Consider the following 20962-nt stretch of genomic DNA (forward strand, 5'->3'; position numbering starts at 1 on the left):
AACAGAATGAAAGAAAATGGGGAGAATAAAAATGTTTTCAGATATCAAAGCAAATGGATTATAGGATTCCATGCACTGAAAAATCCAGGAAGGGAAATATAACTCAATTCACAATTCAGTCAGGCAGGGTTAGTTAACGGTACCATCACGCACCAGGGCCGCAGTCTGTAGTGGCAAAGACTTATAAAAACCCTGCCAGAATGTCTTTCCAGGAATTCGACGCCTCTTTCATAGCTCATTTGGAAAACATTACTTTGGAAAATGATGACACTCATGCTTAATAAAATGATTGTAGCTATTTTTATTTAAAGGTAGCAGCTTGAAAAGCTTACCACCAGGGAAAGGGGGTATGAAATTCTTTAGACACCAGTTTAAGAAACTCTTGCCTTTAAAAGAGAAATGTTAGAATAGCAGTACTTTATACTATGTCCCATCAAATTAAAACTCAAGCATTTCAAAAATACAGCCTCACAGATTTAGGCCTGGGGATTATCAAAGTATATTTCTATTGAGATTTACAGTTCCTTGAGAAACTTTAAATGAACATTTAGCTTCCAATTACTCTTGAGACCCTCTCATTGTATCTATGAACTTGAAGCCAAAGTCAAGTAGAGGTGTTAGAGAGAGAGAGAGAGAGAGAGAGAGAGAGAGAGAGAGAGAGAGAGAGAGAGCGCGAGCGAGCGCCGGAAACAAGGAAGGAAAAAATTACATTGAAATACCTGGCTAGTAAAAAAGCTTACAGTGTGGGTGCAAGGACCTAATTGGTCCTCACATGCCTACCACCAGCATTCTGTTCCCACTTTAGTCAAGAAAACAGTTTCTATACCTAGCTCATTCAGTTCTCCGAAGGTTATCCTCAGGGGGAAAAAAGTCATTTATTGTACAACTACTGGCCACAATACCACTCTTCACACTAACTCTGTTCTAGAGTTTTTCACCCAGGACTCGTAGAATCACCTCTGCTTCAAACACTTCCTGACCTGGCCCAGGAAAGTAACCGGATAGGTGCAACTACTGCGGCTCTTCAACACTTCGAAAACTCCCATCAAGAGCACTCCTGGCAAAACAATTTTTCCGGGAAGAGATTACTAATGACACCTGGCACGCCCAGGAGGTCAGTATCACTGTCAAGTGAAAAGCCAGAACGTGTGTTTTTAAAAAGGAGAGAAAGTAAATGTATATTAGAGTAGAATCACTATGCCTATATATTACACATCTAGATAATGCCTTTAGAATCTGTCCAGGGGTCTGCTAGAGTCATTTCTTGTTGAAAACAAGGAACTCCAACGCAGTAGCAATGTCTGGTAGCCAGAGCTTCCTCGATCCCTTCCTGTTATGTCTGGCAGCGTATGGTACTTCATCTGCACTCGGGTTTCACACCACCCATGTCATGTAACTTCAATGCAGAAATAATGGAGACTAACTCTTGTGGGACAACATAAAACCTCATTTGCTTCTCTTTTTCCACACGTAAAAGCAGAACTGCTTATCTGCAATACAGCCTGAACAGTCAGGCCAACACAATGGATCAGTCTTTGAAATATGAAGCCTGGTGTGTATGTTGGACCTAAGTGGCAACATCTTATTTTCTTGCCTCCTAGGACAGGTGGATTATTTCAACTCTACTCCCAAAGGCTTGATTAACATTTAAAAATAGATAACATGTCACTATTAAGACCAGCTTCAGCATTTAACTGGAATACTAAAATTCCGTGCGGTTGTGATTTTTTTCAAAATGTTTAAACAAATCATTTAAGTGATAATATGGGACTTTGTAAAATGTCCAAAATCTTATCAAGCCCATGTCAGTATTAATGATTAATACCAGGTTATTTTTAATGTCCCAAATTCAAATTTGACAAGTGGGTTATGAAGTTAGATGTGTACTTCTATTCAACTAATTCTCATCTGAACACATTTTCACCTCCCAGAAATCAAGATAATACATACTATGTATCTCACATTGCTGAAATCACTGAGTCGATGTGAATACACACTACCATAGTTTTTAAGCCATTTTACTTTTATTTCATTTTGGTTAGCTAATGCTGTCATCTAAAATTTATTTTCAAATAGCTCATAAGCAGACCAAAATAAACCCAACACATTGTTCTTTCCCGGGAGTCTATGTCTCAAAAAAAATACAAACCCCGCTGTTGGTGAGTTCATTGTGACTGATAGAGACCCCCCACTGACAGAGTAAATCTGCCCATGAAGGTTCCAGTCTTTGTGGCAGCAGACCACCTAGTCTTTCCTTCCTCAGAGCCCCAGTGCAGTCTCGAGCAGCCATCTAACTTTTCAGTCTGGTGCTGAGTGCTTTAACCACTGCGTCACCAGGGCTACTTTAGTCGGGGTCTAGAGCCGGGATCAAAGAGATGCTCTTTGAAGAGTTGCTTTGTACCCACGTTCCTGGCAGATACAAATGATTAATGGGTTTGCCTGCTAATCACAAAGTTGGGGGTTCTGATCCCTTCAGTTCAAGAGCTTAAAATCACCTTGGTGAACCAAAGGTACAACCTTAATGAAGTTCCTATTATGGTAAACACTATGACGGAGATGTAAACAAGAAGATAGGACAAACAAAATGAGTAATAAAACTGACTGTGGTTAGTGCAAGGAAGAAGGCTTTAGAAGGCTATCCCCTCCCAAATTCTAAACAAATCAAAGGAATGCGCCCAGAGAGGAATTGTGTGTGGCATTCTTGTCAGAGAGAGGTGTTTTTGTTAGGGAATGTAAAAAAAAAATGTAGAATTCAACAGCCTTTTTTTAATTCATCTTAAGTAATATTGTCTATGTGTTCAGCTGCTAACTGCAAGGTGAGCAGTTCAAAACCACCAGCTACGCTGCAAAGACAGGGTTTTCTACTCCCACAAGGGTAGTGGGTCTCTATAAGTCAGCATTGACCCAAAGTTTGGTATTTTGTCTTTTAAGGAAAGTTAGGAAAGATAGCATACAATGATTGACAGAATACGTTCTCAATGGCACCTTTGGCTTTTTTTAATTCATTCTGTTCTGATTCCTAGCTTCATTTTGTCCCATGATTCTGAGCAAACTAATACTGAAACGTTTCTGTAGAAAAAAGTCTGTCACTCTTTGCATAGCAGGGTCAAGACATCTTAATAAAGTTTTACAGATAAAACAATAGTACATCAGAAACCGTTTATTCAAAGTATGATATCAATTCAAACTTCTGATCAAATTTTACTTGAATGAATCGACATGCATTTTTTTCTACATTATCTTTTCACTTACCATCAGGATTTCGATCTAGCCATCATAAACGAAGCAAAGTGGGTGAGGGAGAGAGAATGCAAGACAATAAATGATCTGTGACAATGTTACAACACAAATATAACATGCCTATTTTAAAATACAGATTAAATTTATCAAGATCACATGAATTATTTAAATGCTACCTGGATCAGACACGAGTTAACCCAATTCACATTCTAAAAGGAACATGGGCATAAAGTCTATCGATATGTCTACATACCCACTTTCAGAAGATCCCTTTCATGGGAGTGTGTTACTCAAGTTAAAGTAACACGAGAGAAAAAGGTCATTTGACCTAGCTTAGCTGCAAGGGCCCCTAATGGCAATGTGGGTTGGGCACTGGGGAGTTTCAATCTGCCAACCATTCTGTGGGAGAAAAGTTCACATTTGCTGAAACGATACATAGGTCTGCTAGGAGTCAGAATCGGGTTGATAGTAATGGATAAGCTCAAATCAGAAGCATATGTTAATGACAATCAAGCACTAAATGAATTGGCTAAAAAGCAACTAGAAAATAACTTGAGTGAAAGGTGAAATTATAGAATATTAGTATTCCCAAATATTGTTGTTTAAAGTCTTAAAATTCCTGCAAATGTTACTATGGAATAATCTTTTTTTTTCTCTTTATCTTAGCGTTCTTTAACTTTACAGACAATTATTTTAACTTTAGTTCACTTTGAACCACTTAATTTCTAGTTCACTTGGAACCAATGAATGCCTACCATATGCTGGTTTGGCACTGATGCATAATCTTTTAAACTCTGTCTACAGAAAAGTATAACATTCAAATATGGCCTCTGCAGCCATAAATTCACAGATTGGTTTTATAGCTCTTTACTGTCTTTTTAAGCTTTTGTTCACTTTCTGCTACCCATTTCTCTATTTTAAAATTATTTTCAACCAGCATCACTGCTTTTCCTTACAGGGGAATAAAATAGTCAGATTAAGATGTTGGCACAAGTACAACTGTATATTGGTATATATTGTGACTGCAGCAACAGGCATAGTAATAGCTCTGATGATAAGACGTCCCATTAATAACAAATTATGTGTGAAGATTTTAGCCAATTTTAAAACTTTTTTATCTCACAACTCCAAGTGAAAATAACATTTAAAATAGCAATGTTCATTTCAGGATTATCTATCAAACCCAAGTATCTACCATTCCTTAACCCTTTATGGTAAATAAGTACTTTTTTATGAAGTCAGCTTTATCCAAGATATTTAAGCATAATAATATTTATAGAACCCACAGTTTTGAAAATACAGTGGCTACTTCAGGCTAGTTTCTTTTCCCTTTTATATAAAGCAAAATATTTCACAAAGCAGAAATAATATACTTTTTCAAAGCACATACAAGTTGTAAAATCACCTTAGAGCAGTGGTTCTCAACTGGTGGGTCGCAACCCTTTGAGGGTCGAATGACCCTTTAACAGGGGTCGCTCAATTCATAACAGTAGCAAAATTACAGTTATGTAGTAGCAACGAAAATAATGTTATGGTTGGGGTCACCACAACATGAGGAACTGTATGAAAGGGTCACGACATTAAGAAGGTTGAAAACCACTGCCTTAGAGCATATATGATTGTCAGAAAATTTACTTAGATAAAAAAAAAAACAGCCTTTTAACAATTAAAAATGTTGTCATACAAACAAAGTAGGCATATATGGAGAATAAAACAAAGAATAGGATACTCTAAGAGGTTTTTAAAACTAAGGAAACCATACAGGAATATTTCAAAAATACAAATACAAATTTGCTGAAATATGTTATCAGTTATCAGTACATTAAAATGTGTAATTTTTTATAGCAATGACTAATTATTCTTAATTTTTTAACAATAAACTTATTTTCAGTTTAGTTTCACCCTATGGTAACAAAAAGAACCATAACATTAGATTCAGCAAAGTTGAGGTTTGCAATAGTCAAATCTCCAATGCACTAAATATAATTGTATATAATCTGAAAAACAAAATGTCTTTAGAAAAAGCAGGGCAAATTTCCTATAACTTAAAAATCTATTCTTCCATACTTTAGCACTTAAGATTCTAAAGAGTTGTATTTAGTCACTGAAATCTTCTCTGAAACTCTGAATACCTAAATTGTCACCATGGTTTTCCACTAATTCAGACTAGCCTGTAAATTAAATCTCACTATATGTCAGTCTTCTAGTGGGAATTGAAAAAATACGTAAAATGTGCTACTCCTTGTAAAAATAGAATCAAATATTACAATATATGAAAATCAGTTGAAGAGACACAGCAAAATGCTCACAACACATAGGAATAATGTGAGTGTGCAATTTTATTTAAAACTAGAAAGAACATTTAAAAATTTTTAATAATGTTTAAAATAATAATAATTTGTGAATTATGAAGGGTTCATGAGGGAGAGTGAAGTGGGGAGGGAGGGGAAAAATGAGGAGCTGATATTACGGGCTCAAGTAGAAGGGAAATGTTTTGAGAATGATGATGGCAACAAATGTACATATGTGCTTGACACAATGGATGTATGTATGGATTGTGATAAGAATTATACGAGCCCTAATAAAATGATTTTTTAAATGAATAATATTTTATACTGTGCCTTTTCATCTTATGCACTTAAACATTTAACTCAAACCTCTAATAATTTCAAGCTCTAATCAAATGGTTGGTTAGACTGGCAAAATCACACAAACAACTGTAGAATGTTTACCTGTTGGTCTTGAATATGAAACAATAGCATTTCCTTCCAATTCAGATGGTATATAACTTCCTTTCAGATAGACAGAAAAGGACGCTGTTCTAGTCATCTCTGGTGCTGTAAGCAATGGCAAAGTCATCAACGTAAAGTAACTTTGACTGTCATTAGCAACAGTTAAAATCTGCGAAGCACTCATTACATGTCAGATACTGTCTCCCATGGGGCAGGTCCTCCCATTGTGGCTCCCATTCTTTACACATGTGGACACTGGACTATATATAGTCCAACATCACAGAGTCATTAGCAGAGATGGGCACTGAAAGGGCTCCTCAGAACTCTGGTGTTCTGCTTTCTTTACCCAGATGAACAGGCAGCATGAGCTCAGAAGCAGGAACACAAGAGGGTAAGTCGATTTGAGGAAAAGATTGCTCTACCATGTGGAGGAAAAGACACTGCAAGGGACAATAGAAGGATAGGTGCTGGATTTGGATTTAGCTCTGCTGATTTAGCACATGATAACTGACCTTCTATAGTAAAGTAACTGACCGCCAACCTGAATTGAAGATCCATGAGCTATTTCTAACCAGAAATATGGATTGTTGAGAATTTAAAAAAATACATTCAATATTACCATGAAAAAATTAGAAAACAAAGTGAAAAATCAATATTAGGGAGTCACCTACAAAGCTAAATATTCATTCAATGAGTATTTATTGACTGCCCATTTAGAGAAATTTTATTTTTTAATTCCTGAGCCTATTTTTTATCAGGGTAGAACATATTAATCTACTATTGATACTTTATGCTTTGTGATTAATCTGTGTTTTGCTTACAAATTTTAGTCAACTCTCGTTTCTTCCTTAAGTATATGGCAGTGCGCTTTTAAGCAAATGTAATATTCTATCAACTTAGATAAAATGCAGGACATTCAGCTAACGAGACAAAATGAGAGGGAAACCCTAAACTTCATGAATGAAAAATAGCACTCCTAAGTGAACAGAAAAAGACTTTAAAGAGACCGTGTGTACTCGAGTATAAGCCAAGATTTTCTGCACATTTTAAATTCAGCTTTTTGGTAAAATTAGGTGCCTCGGCTGACATTTGGGTCTGCTTATACTCAAGTATATATGGTAATTCAGAGATCATTTTGACAAGAATTGAGTTAAGGAGTGGAGAAAAGGGAGTCTATACAAAGAAATTTTACTAAAAGTTGCTATTTATGAAGTGTTTACTATTTTAGGCATTTTAATAGATACATTAAATAGAATCACTATCTAACTGAATCCTTAAAACAACCTTGTTGCATATTAGGAAAAAACCTGAGGGCTCAAGTGAACACTAGGGAATTAGTAAGTAGCTTGTCCAAGGTTACACATCGAGTTAGAGTCAGAGCCAGAACTGTCCAGATACCAAAGTCAATCTTTTCTCAAACCCTTACTGATTCATTCAACAAGTCAATGAAGACAAACCAAAAAAATAAAGTCATTCAAATTGTAGTCTTGTATTAATTACAGATCCAACTATTTACGGGAAGCCTATACTCTTGGTCAATGAATTAAACTCAACAGCTATGAATTGAACATATGCTCATGCTAGCTACTTGGTGAGAAAATGCAAGCAAAACATAACACTATTCAGACAGGAAATACAGTCATAAAAATCACCCATATTAACAATTAAAAATAAATTAAAATGATAAGCTCAGACCATAATAAACTTTAAGCCCAAATGGTGACCTTACCCATAGATTCGAAGGTAAACTGATTACACGTCAATACTAGAGGTGGTTGCACATAAACTGATAATTTAGCTTTTTGCAACGCCAGTCGACTCTGCAGTGTTACCTACAGAAACAGAAGCTGTCATTAATAGAAAAAGACACTTTATCCAAGTTGTTAATATCGCAACTAAAATCACTGGCATATAATTTTTTAAAATCACCAGGAAAAAAATGCGTAGTCACAAAACATGAAACATAAGGAGTAGATTAAAAAAATTCTAATCAGTTAAAAATGGGCTAAGAAGTTGAATAAACATTTCTACAAATTAAGATATGCAAATAACCAATTAGCACATAAAATGATACTTAGTGTGATTAGACTTTATGGAAATGTAAATTACAACCACAGTAAGGTATCGCTGCAGTAGGGTGGCTATAATCAAAAGGACAGACAATAGCAAGTATAGATAATTGATCGTTCATACTAGAAGCCCATACATTGCTGGTGGGAAATTGAAAATGGTACAGTTACTGAGGAAAATAGTTTGTCAGTTTCTTAAACAGTTAAACATAAATTTACCACATGACCCCGAAACTCTTCTCCATTCCTAGGTATATGCCCAAGAGGAAAAAAAATATCTCTACACAAAAACCTGTATACAAATGGTCACAGCAGTATGATTCATAATATGCAAATAACCCAGATGTCCATCCGCCGAAATAAAATGTATTATATCCCTACAAAATGAATGGGCATCCGAAAGCTCATAAAAGAAATCCTATTATACTTTATGCCCCTTTTCCACAAACCTTTTGAAGCCATTTCACATTATTGAGCAACAAAAGAAATGGGGTACTGATACATGTTACAACTTGAATGAATCTTGTAAACATTATTTAAAATAAGACTCAAACTTTATGGAAGTTGAAAGTCTCATCTTTCTCCCTTGGAGCAACTGGGGGTTTCAAACTTAGAACCTTGTGGTGAGCAGCCCAACACATAACCTTCTACAACCCCAGGGCTCCTTGTTGACTAGAGGGAAAAGCCAGTAAAAAGACCACATAATGTATCGTTCCATTTACACAAAATACGCGGATTAGGCAAATCTTTGAAGAGACTTCAAAAAAGTTCATAGAAAAAATCCACTACCTTTTCATTGCGTTTTTCCAGGAACTTTTTGAAGCCTCCTCATATAGTCAGAAGGAGACTGGCGGTGCTAACTGGTAAGTGCTGGGCTGCAAGCCCTCAGAAAACTGGCGGTTCACATGCAGCAGTCACGCTGATGGAAAAGGATGAGGCTGTCTGCTCCTATAAGATTGAAGCTTCAGAAACCCTATAAGGAGGTGCCTCGATTCAGAATTGAGCTGGTGATAGTAGGTTTTCATAGAGACAGAAAGTAGATCAGTGGTTGCTTCAGCCTGGGAATGGGAGCGTGTGAGGCTGGAATGGGAAGTGGCCACTCATGGGTATGGATGTCTTTAAGGGTATGAAAATCGTCTCCAGTTAGGTTATACTGACGGGTGCACAGCTCTGTGAGCATACTGAAAGGCACTAATGATATACTTTAATTGAGGGAATTATATGGTACGATAGGTGAATTAGTTCAATAAAGCTGTTCTATCAAATAAAACATGCCATCTGCCCTCACGGCTTCTGTCGAACTACATGAAAGATTACATGTATGTTCATTCTTATTCTCACCTATTATTAAAGCATTATAACACATTATCAAGCTTTTCCACTACCAGCATATTTCCTTTTGTACAATTTCACTACTCTCTCGAGTTTTTTTTTTAACAATGATGTATTTTGGTGTGTAATTAGATAAATATAAAACTGCATTTTTTCCGATGGGTAAGACAAAATTACATGACAGCTAATTCTAGAGACTATTTCAAAATAATCAACCACATAACAAAACATTGATGCTAATGCTGACTGTTGCATTTCCAAGCTGGTCACATTTTCAAACTACTGCTCTTGCTTGGTGACACAGAATGCCCTCCCATCCCAACAAGAATCAATAGCTGAGAACTCTGGGTGGGTGGTCTGCCTGGGAGAAGAGGAAGGGCTTAGTAGAAAGGTCCAGCACGTCTCTTACCCGAGCCCCACTCCCCCCACTGGCATGGCAACAGAAAGCATAATGCCCAACAATCTTTACTGAGCCACAATGCTACAGGTGCCATTTTCAGGTTGCCAATGCAAACGCTTAAAGCTCCAACTTTCCTGGGGCAGGCATGTCCTCTTTTTATATTTGGTTTCCTACAGTTTCAGGTCTTTAAATGCCTCTATTGGATAACTTCACCCCATATAGTTGGTGAAGAATTTTTACCATCTCCTGCCAGCAAAGGGTTGCTAGAGCAACCAAATCAGAATCTCTGGGGTAGACATGGCACTGATATTTTTAATTTGGTTTAATTTTCTATTTGCCATCTATGGACAAGAGCTGAGAAATACCCTCCCATGGGGTGTCTTGCTAAGAAATGCTCCATGATAATATACTAAATTCTAGTGTGAGTTGAAATTTGACTGGATGGCAATGAATATAATAGATATTTAATTATTAGCATACAAAATAATTGCCTTTGCAAGGACATACTTATTTTTATGAAAGGCAGTTTTCCCCCCTTGTGTAAAAGGCACACTTTATTCCTTAATTATATAAAGAATTGGATTCAATATGTCATATTTTAAGCAGTGCGAGTATTCTGTTCAAAATTTTAAAATGAATCAATAGTACAACCATTTAAAGACAACTATTTATGCAGATAACGAGAATAAGCATGACAAATAAAGAACTGAGCCTCAATTTCTCACTTTGTAAACACTGGGAATACACGGGAAATGGGTATTCCACACGGTTTCCTTAATAAAGTCCAACCGTTATAGCCGAGATGCTCCGTTTTTACTAAAACCTTGATGGTACTTATGGGAAGCAAAACCACAAGCCTTCTGCAGTTTCCTTTCAGACACCTAGTCCACTAAGGCAACAAGACACAACTTCAATATTTTGATGCTGAGAAGAACACAATGCTAGTCGTCAGAAAAGTAGCCCTGTGATCGACTGGGCTACGCACTGAACTGCTTAGTCATACGGTCCGCAGTTCAAAGCCACACGAAAAACTGAGCACAAATTGAAGCTGTCTGCCCTTGAGAATATTTACATCCTCCCAACCGCACGGGGGTAGTAGTTCTAACTACCGTATCCTCGAGGGTCACTATGAGTCGGAATCAGCTCCACAGCACTGAGCAAGCTGTCAGTCAGTGAGTGAGCAAGTAGGCAGAAGAGACCAGTCTCTGGAAACAGACACCCACCGGGCATGTGAAAGCTGAAGGCCAGTGAAAAAGAGGAAGATCCTTAATGAGATGGACTGCTCCTGTGGCTGTTAACAATGGACTCAAACAGAACAATTCTCAGGACGGGGCAGTGGTTAAGGCTGCGCTACAGAGGGTCATTCAGAGTCCAAAGTGAGTGAATGGACAGAACCAAACCGCAACGGAAAACTCAAAACCGAACTGACTCCCATTAAGGCGAAGGCGACTCCTAATAACCCTAGAGAACAGGGTAGAACTGCCCCCTTGGGTTTCTGGGACTTTAATTCTCTATTGCAGTAGAAAGCTCCATCTTTCTACCCAGGAAGAGCTGGTGGTTTTGAACTGATGGCCTTGCAGTTAGCAATGCAACACATAACCAGGACACCACCAGGGATCTTACAACACAACAAAGTAGTCACATATTTTTAAATGACAATTGGTATTATTAATGCTAAACACCATGGGAGGTAGATATAGATATCCATTCTAATAAAAGGTTCGCCTGCATTCTCTCATTTCATTGTCAAAGCAGTGTAAATACGTACTCCCATCTACATTGTCTTTCAAAAGAGAAAACAAGGGCAAGGAGAGGCTATGTAATTTGCCCAAGGCCACCCTTGGCAAGAAAAAAGAATTAGGACTTACTTGTAGTTTGTAGGACTCCTGAGTCCATGCATTTAACTGAACTAAAGTTAAACCTAAAAATAACACTGCAACTGAAGGAGGGGAAAAAAGGGGTCTCCCATTTTACAGTTTAAGAAATAGACGTTCAGGAAAACTCAGTAATATGCCCAAGACCATAGAGCTGAAACTGCGACTAGGTCCATGGTACGGGGGCTTAGTTTTCACGGTGAAAATGAAAAAGCTTCACATTAGTAAGACGTCTTTTGTGAAAGAGCAGACATTCTGAGCGGCCGGGCACCGCGGCGTCCTCCCCGGCAGCGAAGACACAGCCCGACGCTGCGTATTTGGGTGTAGGGGCACGATCGTGATCTCGTGCATACACGGATCTGTGGAGCCCCGACGATGGGCTAGGCCTTTTGAAAATGTGAACCCAGGAGGTATGTGATGAAAATAACTACAGTAACAAAGGATAGTTGTGTGGAGGCCAAGAAAAGAGGTAAAGACTTGGCTAGATTATAAACGTCATATTTTAAGAGAAAAATAATTATAGAATATTAAGGGGAAAATATAAACGTTAACACGAGAATTTTCCATGCGATTTTCCGCTTCTCACAAAGTGAAAGGTGATCCTTAGGAAATATAATCCTAAGTTTGATCTGAGATAAATAAACATGACTCCAAAGGCCAGGCAGGAACAGCCACGCTCCTCACTGCTGGAAGAGCGGGTCTCGCCTCGTGCGCACATACTCCAGGTAGCCCCACCTTCATTCACTCGGAACGATGGAAAACGCCTCTCAATTAACAGGATTTATTAGGATGGAAACTCGCAGGGTTATATATCTTGGCCGCTGCTGTTATAAAAGGCCATAAGGGGAAGATTTATAGCTGAAATCTGTACAGGAACTGTCAGACGGGATCAGGAAGCCATTGTGTCTGCTGGGTACGTCCAGCCGAGTTCCGTGCAACGCTTGTGCGCGGAGTCTTTCTGGTGCATGAAAACGCCAATGAGAAACAGAGACGGCCTCGGTCATTTTTTAAATGTAGCTGATTCCACTCATTGAGGAGCATTTCCCAGGAGGGTCAGGACACCCATCTAGGGTGGCTATGCCACAGGGAAGCCTTAGAATGGCACCGGGGCGAAAGGAGCGGTTATCTGTAGCAAGAATTCCTGGCTAAGAAGAAACATTAGCATAAGCTCAATTATCTGGTTAGGCGCAGGATTTCCTTTTTCAATTAACAGGGAACTTCGTTCGGCACCGTTGTGTGTCTGTGTCTGAACAACATAATTAGATATGAAAGATGTTTCCCTACACAACGTTCTATAGATCATTCCTGGAACTCTGCAGGTATTTTCCTGCCCCCACCCCCACCCCCAAGTGTGTGATTTCTTGCCGCGAATGCTTTTCCAGACCCAGAAGTATTAATGAGATAGAGGCTTTGATTGGATAGGGGAAGGGGAACTGGGGAAAGACCACCCTTGTTTCCAGTGGCCAGAATCCAAAAAAATTAGCTGAGGAAACTGTTATAAGATTGGGCTCCCTTCAACTTCTACCAAAGAGCTCCACACTTGGGCCACCCGCTGGATCCAGGGTAAGCGAACACAATTGGTAAAGTCTGGTTCCCTGTCAACCTCCTCCAAGGATAGCAACCCATAATCTAAGGAAATATAAAGCCCTGTCCAAGTTTTGACTAAGTGAATCGCCAAAATCCACAGCGTTCCCTGGCTTCCACGGTCTGGGCAGTGATAAATATTTTCATCTTAATAATGTGCTGACTGATTACCACACTTTCATCTAAATGCCTTAAGAGGGTTCTACATTTGAGTTCTATTTCTAAAATTCTACAATGACAGGACCAAAAATCCTACCCCAAACCACATCCCTCAAATTCTATTACTCCAGGGTTATCAATTTGTCACTGCTTTACTTTGTGGCTTCTTCGTTTAATACTTCCTTGCTATAAATATATCCATGTAAAGCTAATGTTATGGCAGACAGAAGACTGGGAGTTCTTCTCAAACAAACATATACTCATCTAGATAGAAGATATCACTAGCATCCGTATGATCTTCAACATAATTTCACATATTATTTATAATACAGAAGTTAACTTTTTTATTCTGACTACCAACCACACAATTCCTTTAGCACATTTAAAACCTTAATCAAATTTCTAGGGGGGGGGGAAAGCCCTTTGCTTATGCTAAGCATTTAAATAAGGGTATAAATATTTCCTAATAAATGCTTACCTTTTATCCATATTGCTATAAATACAGTTATCAGTTTTAGACATATAGTAAGAGAGAATACTATCTATTCACTATCCAGGGCTAAGGCAAACATAGACTTTTCAAGGGCTTATTTTGCATCTCCATAAGCTTCTTAGCAGGTGATCATAGTGCAGATGTGATGAAACATGTAATAGTGTTTGTGCATTACAGTCTGAAGCCATGGTACAATACCTTCACTGTGACTGAAGGGACAAGGTCAGTTCCCACTTCAACATCGGAGGCTTGCTGTAAACACCAGAACCGAGAAGAGAGGACAGGAAAGAGGGATGCCAATATTACACATCAATGAGTGAACACAACGGGTACAATATATACTTCCCACCAAAAAGTTGGAAAACTAACTTTAAGAGGATTTATCACTGTGGTGACAGACTGAAAGACTCAATATGACTTTTTTTGGATACCTTCATCAGGAAAGGGATGAGCTAATATTAAAAACAGCCACCCCTAAAGAGGAAAGCCAAGTTCACATATTTTATCAAACCCATCCATTTCCAAAGTTACTTAAATGTTGAAACTCATTGTTCCTATTAACTTGTTCTTTATGTTGCATAGAGGAAGGGCACCCATTCTTCTATGCCCTTGTATTTTCAACTTTACAAAGGTATGTGTTATTGTGATGAATGACATGTAACATATGGTACAGAGAATGTGTACTCCCACACTCAGAAAAGACGATTCAAAGGAGAGAGAATGTTTACTAGTGCGTATCATAAACTAACTCGGTAAGCTCCTTTGACAATCAGCTTGGGAAGAGTGAGTTTTAAAAGTCTCCACTCTAGAATAAGCTAAGACTGAGAAGTAACATTTTCTAATAATGCCCATATGAATTTCCACAAAGTCTCTATCAAACTTATGAATCAGATCCATTGTGCTTTAAATTAATCTATTCTCTTTTTTTTTTAACTAAGAAAACCTAAGCCACTTAGAAACAATAAGAATCACTATGATGTAATGAGTCTCACCAGAAATAAGAGCGGAGAGATTCGTATTTTTTTATAACTCCACAGGCAACAGTATGTGAACTCTGATCCAGCACCTCAATGAGGGAGAACAGATAGCAATTCTTGTCTCCTCTATAAAGGACTTCACCCTAATATAAATTATATTGCCTGTTTTTGAGATATATACTTTCATAATAATGATTCAAAATAAAATATTAAGCCAGGCTTTCTGCTTGAACATTATCTAAAATCCAGGAAATGGTTTACATTTAGCCATCCACACATCAAGAGGAGAGACCAGCATCTCTTGTTTCCTGCTCTTCTGAACCCATGTCTCAACACCTAGATACTTCAAGAACAGCAGTCCTTTGGGAACATAAAATTATAGCCAGAGAGAAATGGCCCTAAGAAGATACCATAGCACCTTAGACACATAAATCATAGAGTTAATGTTTTCCAATAGGATGAATATGATACTCTCAAGAAATAGCTTAGGAAAAATAGTAAGACAGGGAAAATGACGCTGGAAATAGACACCTAGTTGAGAGGAAAGAGCACTATAGGTTACCAGAAGGGAAATATACATTAAATTATAATGCTACTGCATAGTCCTTTCCTACAAAGATGAAACGTTTCTAAAAAAAAAAAAAACAGAAAATGAACTCCTCATTCCCAACAGCATATGATTAAGAGAACCCAGAAAGAATTATATAAGTTGCCCAAAGGAAAAAAAATCATCATTCCCCAGGCAAAAAAAAAATGTGTGTACATTTGTCAGCTAACTAAGCAAAAAATGTTCCACTCAGACTACACCCTTCAGGTAGAGTGAGAAATGGTGTGTGCTGAATGGCCAATGTTTAAAACAGAGCTTCTACTATATGACTCCGCTGGGTGAATGTTTCTTTCATATAGAGGTGTTTTTTTTTAAGTGTGCCCAATTTACTATGCTATGGCAATGGTAACGTGATTTTTATCACAACTCAGGTTGGCTGTTTATATTAAGATTAATCTTTAAAATACTCATGACAACCACTTATTATATTATGCTCTGATGCCCAAATATTGAGGTCATTTCCCAGACAAAATTATATGACATGAATTCCAAATACAGCAAAACCAGTGAATTCAATCCCATTGCCTAAAGTAATTAAATTTTGGTAGAGATACAGATAAACAATAAATTTTTCCCAAATTGTAAGAATGAAATATAACAAAAGAGTACCCAAATAAGTAGTCTAAGAAAAATAAACAAGGACAGGAGGTAATATAACCAAGAACTGTCCCCCTTTCATCCCTCTTGTTTCTCAGTTTATTCATTCATTCTTGGAATAAATATATTGAGTGTCCACTATGTGACAGGGACTGAGGATTTGACAGGAAATAGGACCAGTGGTGAGATGTGGGTGGTGATGTTGCTGCTGCTGCTGATGATGATGATGATGAAGGAAGATTAAAAATATGATGATGATGAAGAGAGATTAAAATGTTATGATTATCATAACAATTCCATCAAAGTAGATTCTAGTATGATGTCTATTTTACTAAAGAAACTATTGACACTTAGAAATTTAAGTAACTTGTATTGGGCTCCGCAAGAGAGGGAGAAATAGTTCCTGGACCAGTTATCCACTCTTAAACTAACCCCATCCTCCACTACCTAACAATGTATTAAAGACTGCAATTTATCGTTCCTTATATTAGGTGGTTCATAAATATGTGTCAAAGAATCATGAGGAAAAACTCATTAGCTCAATACTTTGGGAATAAATTTTAAAAATTTTTTAATTATTAGCACAAAATAGAATCAGAAGAAGGCAAGAGTCTCTTCTGCTCCTGCTCCCTCTTCCTCTCTTTCTGACCCATTTAAAAACAGAAATCCTCTCGAAGGGTCTCCTAAGAGATGTTAAGAGGCTAGAAATGCTTTTATCTAGAACATAATAAATCCTGAAAAATCTTACCCACCCAGAAGTTTTCTATGAGGAGGTACAGAATGTACACTGTGTGGCCCCCGTTCATCAGCGCCCACCACTGTCATGTACCTCAGTAAGAGCGCCAAAGACACCTGCAGACACGGAACCCAAAGTGGGTGAAACCACGGCGGAAACTGTCAGGTCGTCTTCTCTCTCGGTCATGGGCCAAACACCTATCGTTAAAAAATACATATGTAAATAAAATACATACCAACATGAAGTAAAATCTGTACCATATAGCTTTTTCTAAAGGTTTAGGTATACTATATTTTAAATTTAAAAACAGACCTGCACACAGTTGAAAAACATCATCAGCACAGAATTAAAAGCTTGAAGCTAATTCTTTTCCTTAGCAATATTGTAAAGGAGAACTGTCATTAAAAAATATTCACATGGGTGTGACACAGGGTTTGAGCAACAGTGGGTAATAATACACTCTCCTACACTACAGCTAGAAGTCCAAATTAGCACAAATCCTTTGACAATAGTTTGCTAATAACTATCAAAATATGAAAGATATGTATCATCCTGTTACCTAACAATTCTACTATCAAAAATGTATGCAATATTCACAAACATGCCTAGGCAATTCAATGCAACATGGTTGGTAGTTGTGTTTAAAAAGTTAAATAAAAACTGAAAACAAACTAAATGGCCATGAATTGCCAAATATGGAAATGGCTAAATTAACTATTGCATATGCATACTGTGTGATGATCCAAACCTGTAGCTCGAATGCCAAGGCACACCCATTAATTTTCCAAAGGATGTGAAACAATGTCTAATATCCACATATTGTACTATAAATTAACAACATGAAAATTTCATTAAAATGTAGACTAGTGCACAAAAATGTTTGCTAAGAATAACCTTAGAGGAGTGGCATTAAGATTTGGGACTGAAGGGAAATTTATTTTTCATTATTTAGCCTTTTAGAACTGCTTAAATTATTTTAATACATGCACGGAATTTTCAAAACTTTAAAGATGTTTATGCATGTACTTATATATTCTGAGCAAGTGACGGATCCTAAAGAAAAGAGAAATATACATAACATTTACACACGTGTTGGTGTGTATGAGCCATAAGACTGGCTGCCTGCTCCAGAATGGTTCCTCTCTGGTCCTTTTTGGTTGGCAGAGCCCTTATTTGGTTGAGGGATTCACCTTCAAGTCAGGGGGACTCCCAACTGGCCAAATCTAATCACGGTGAGTCTGTTGTTTATTGTGTGAGGCACACACCTGACTGACTCCTGGCAAATGAGAAGGGAAGCTGGGAGCAGAAGGTGGTGGGTAGAAGGTAGAAGGATAGATTCTGGGAAAGCTAGTCCTCCCTAATACAAAGGGAGACTAAAGAGACCTTTCTCTCCTCCTTAGAAAGCTTCCCACAATGCCCGTAACTACGGAAACCATCCTGTTCTTGTGAGAGGAAACGCCCCCACAGGATGAGGATGGCTGACTAAGAACATGGGCAGTACGGACAGCTTCTGAATGACACCACAAACTGGCGCCTCACAAAAAGACGGATCGCCTGAAATTCCCAACAGGCCATCCACCAAAGGTTGCTCATTCATGCTACAAGCCCTCCTGACTAAGAGAACGTGCGCTGGGTTATGAGAAACAAAGCGCTTAACTACTAATATGGCCTCTTCCAGTTGCTTCTGCAACACGAAGAAGCCCAAGGAAGTTGGTCGGGGAGTGGCTCCAGGAAAGGGAATGCCTCCGCAGGGTGGACTCGGCTGTGAAGAGAAGAGCTCTAAAGGCCATTCTGACCATCAGATGGCCCTAGGGAGAAGGACTTCAGTCTCGGGTGACTGTGCAGCTCCCCAGACGGCCCATCTCGGAACCCCTTTTCCATAAGAAATTAACTTCTACCTTATTTAAGCCTTATTTGGCTATTTTGTTATATGCAGCCATATATAATCCTAAATGCCACCTCTTCCATCGAAGTCACCAAGTACAAACGTTTCTAACACTCAACCGTTAGAGCCAAGCAGTGACCCAACACTATGCACCTACAGACTACTGGTGTTGACGTGTTGACTTATACGCTCCAGGGCCTACTGCCGTGTCTCTCTCTCTTCTTGAAGACACGTTGGATAGGAGTCTCCCTCATCGCTGTACCCATTCCTTCATATTCAAACCAAGTAGAAAACAACCAACTGTCTAAATCACATTGAAGCACCATCATTGAGTGCCGGCCAGCAGATGTTGACTACTGGTACCAAAACTGCTCGGCAGGATTCACACTAATGAGTAGAATATGAAAACCTTCCCACATACATGAGCAATACAGAAATTACTATTAATTTCATGTTTACAGCATACATTCCTCGTGTAACTTAAACACGTAAAATCAACTTCAAAAAATCTTTTATGACAGTAGATAATGTACACCATGTGCACAACAAAATGTATATTTAAATTGGCTTTAAATTTGTCTGTGACTTTTACTTTGGAAAAAAAAGTCTTTAAGTACTGAAAAAAAGTCTTTAAGTCTTTAAGTACTGTGAACTAGTTTTGCAAGTCATCACAACGTGTAGAGTTTGAACTTCTCATAATCTCCTGTAATTAAATAATTTGGTGCATTATATAGAATTTGTTGTTGATCGGTAACTCAGAGTCAGTTCTGACTCACAGTAGCCCTGAGTATAATAACATGAAACACTAGCCATGCCAGCACCATGCTCATTTTACATTTTTATATTTTAGAAACAGAATTTAGTTTAGGTTCAGAATACAAAATATTTTCCATATTGAGAATTAAAATGTTCAAAGACTGCTTTTTCCAGAATCTTCTCTGCCTCTTTTCCAGGAAGGAAACCAAATGATTGTCAGCTGGAAGGGGCAGTGAACTTCCAATACTTCTAATACTGAACTGTTGCAGCCACCCACGTTATCTCGAACATTATGCCCTATGTTAACTGAATGGTAACTGAAATGTGAGGTTATGTCAATAATGAGTCTGTAGGTACAACCCCAGCTTAATTAGCAGCTATTTCAAGGCACACATAGGATCAAGATAATGACTAGAAAAACAGCTTTAACCTTCTCACCCAAGGACATCACTATGGCCACCAAAAATTACTTTTAGCTGTAACCGATTTTGAGACATTTCATACACAATTAAGAGTTCATCAAAATATCATTAGCATATTGTTTACAGAAAGGACAAAACCACAAGGCACAAGATCTGGAGTGAAAAGTCACATGAACTTTATTTAATGAACTCTAAATATCATACTTCTCATATATAAGCTATACTTCCCCAATTATATGGGGTTTTCCCCCTTTTTTATTTTAAAACAATTTATTACAGTAAATTATACATTGTATCCATTTATCATTTTCACTATTTTCAGAGTAAGATGCAGGGGCATTAAGTACATTTACCCTGTTATATATCCATGACTGCTATCTATTTCCAAAACTTTTTCATCAACCAAACAGAAGCTCTGCTCCCATTAAACAATAACTCCCCGTATTTCCCCCACTCTCTTGTAGCTACTGTTTTGTTTCCATTGATCCCACAAACACTGGCATCAAAAATGGAAGGGGAAAAATCAGTATATTGCAATAGTACGCATCCCCTTTTAACCATTGCTATGGTCTATTGCACAGAGTGCCTCTGAATCGGATCTGACTGAAAGACACTAACAACAAAGACAACATGGGAGTGATTACATCAATGATGTCTAAGTATTAGACTACTTCAAAGCCTGAAGTTCACTAGTTTACCTATAGAACGTTTAAAAAGAAAGTGTGAAGCCAAAGCATATTAATTTTATTTTAATATTCCTATTTTTAAACACATTATGCACATTTCTCAGTATCAGAGGAATACAATCTTGGTAACATAGACTCAAAAATACGTAAATCTAGTAGAGGGACTGAGTCAGTCTTGAGATTGACGATGTTGCTTTGGTTGGCTTTGATGCTATACTTCTTTTATTATTCCTACTTTTTAAAAGATTTCTTTTATGTAAAAATAGTCCTTTTTTTCCTATTAAAAATACTTTTACCTGACCCTGAGAAGGGAACATAAAGTAATGCTTTTCACATGTTTAATTCAAACTGCAGGATTGGTGTTTTGTTTCTCTTCTTAATTTACAATAAAATTATACCCCTGTGAATCCCAA

The 20962-nt window shown here is 37.8% G+C and overlaps 1 protein-coding gene across 2 annotated transcripts in view; it reads right to left on the bottom strand.

The window, feature by feature from the left end:
* Positions 1–20962, bottom strand: part of BBS9 (Bardet-Biedl syndrome 9) — a 572961-nt gene that overhangs the window by 317071 nt on the left and 234928 nt on the right. For both annotated transcript variants that reach the window (XM_075558202.1, XM_075558200.1), the window contains exons 11-15: positions 16894–16997; positions 14082–14135; positions 7702–7804; positions 5973–6077; positions 3253–3267 (exon numbers count right to left, since the gene is read on the bottom strand). In XM_075558202.1, coding sequence (XP_075414317.1) covers positions 3253–3267; positions 5973–6077; positions 7702–7804; positions 14082–14135; positions 16894–16997 — 381 coding nt within the window. The remainder of the gene's footprint in view (positions 1–3252; positions 3268–5972; positions 6078–7701; positions 7805–14081; positions 14136–16893; positions 16998–20962) is intronic.

Source organism: Tenrec ecaudatus, chromosome 9 (assembly GCF_050624435.1).
Source record: "Tenrec ecaudatus isolate mTenEca1 chromosome 9, mTenEca1.hap1, whole genome shotgun sequence".
In the NCBI taxonomy this organism is placed as follows: Eukaryota; Metazoa; Chordata; class Mammalia; order Afrosoricida; family Tenrecidae; genus Tenrec; species Tenrec ecaudatus.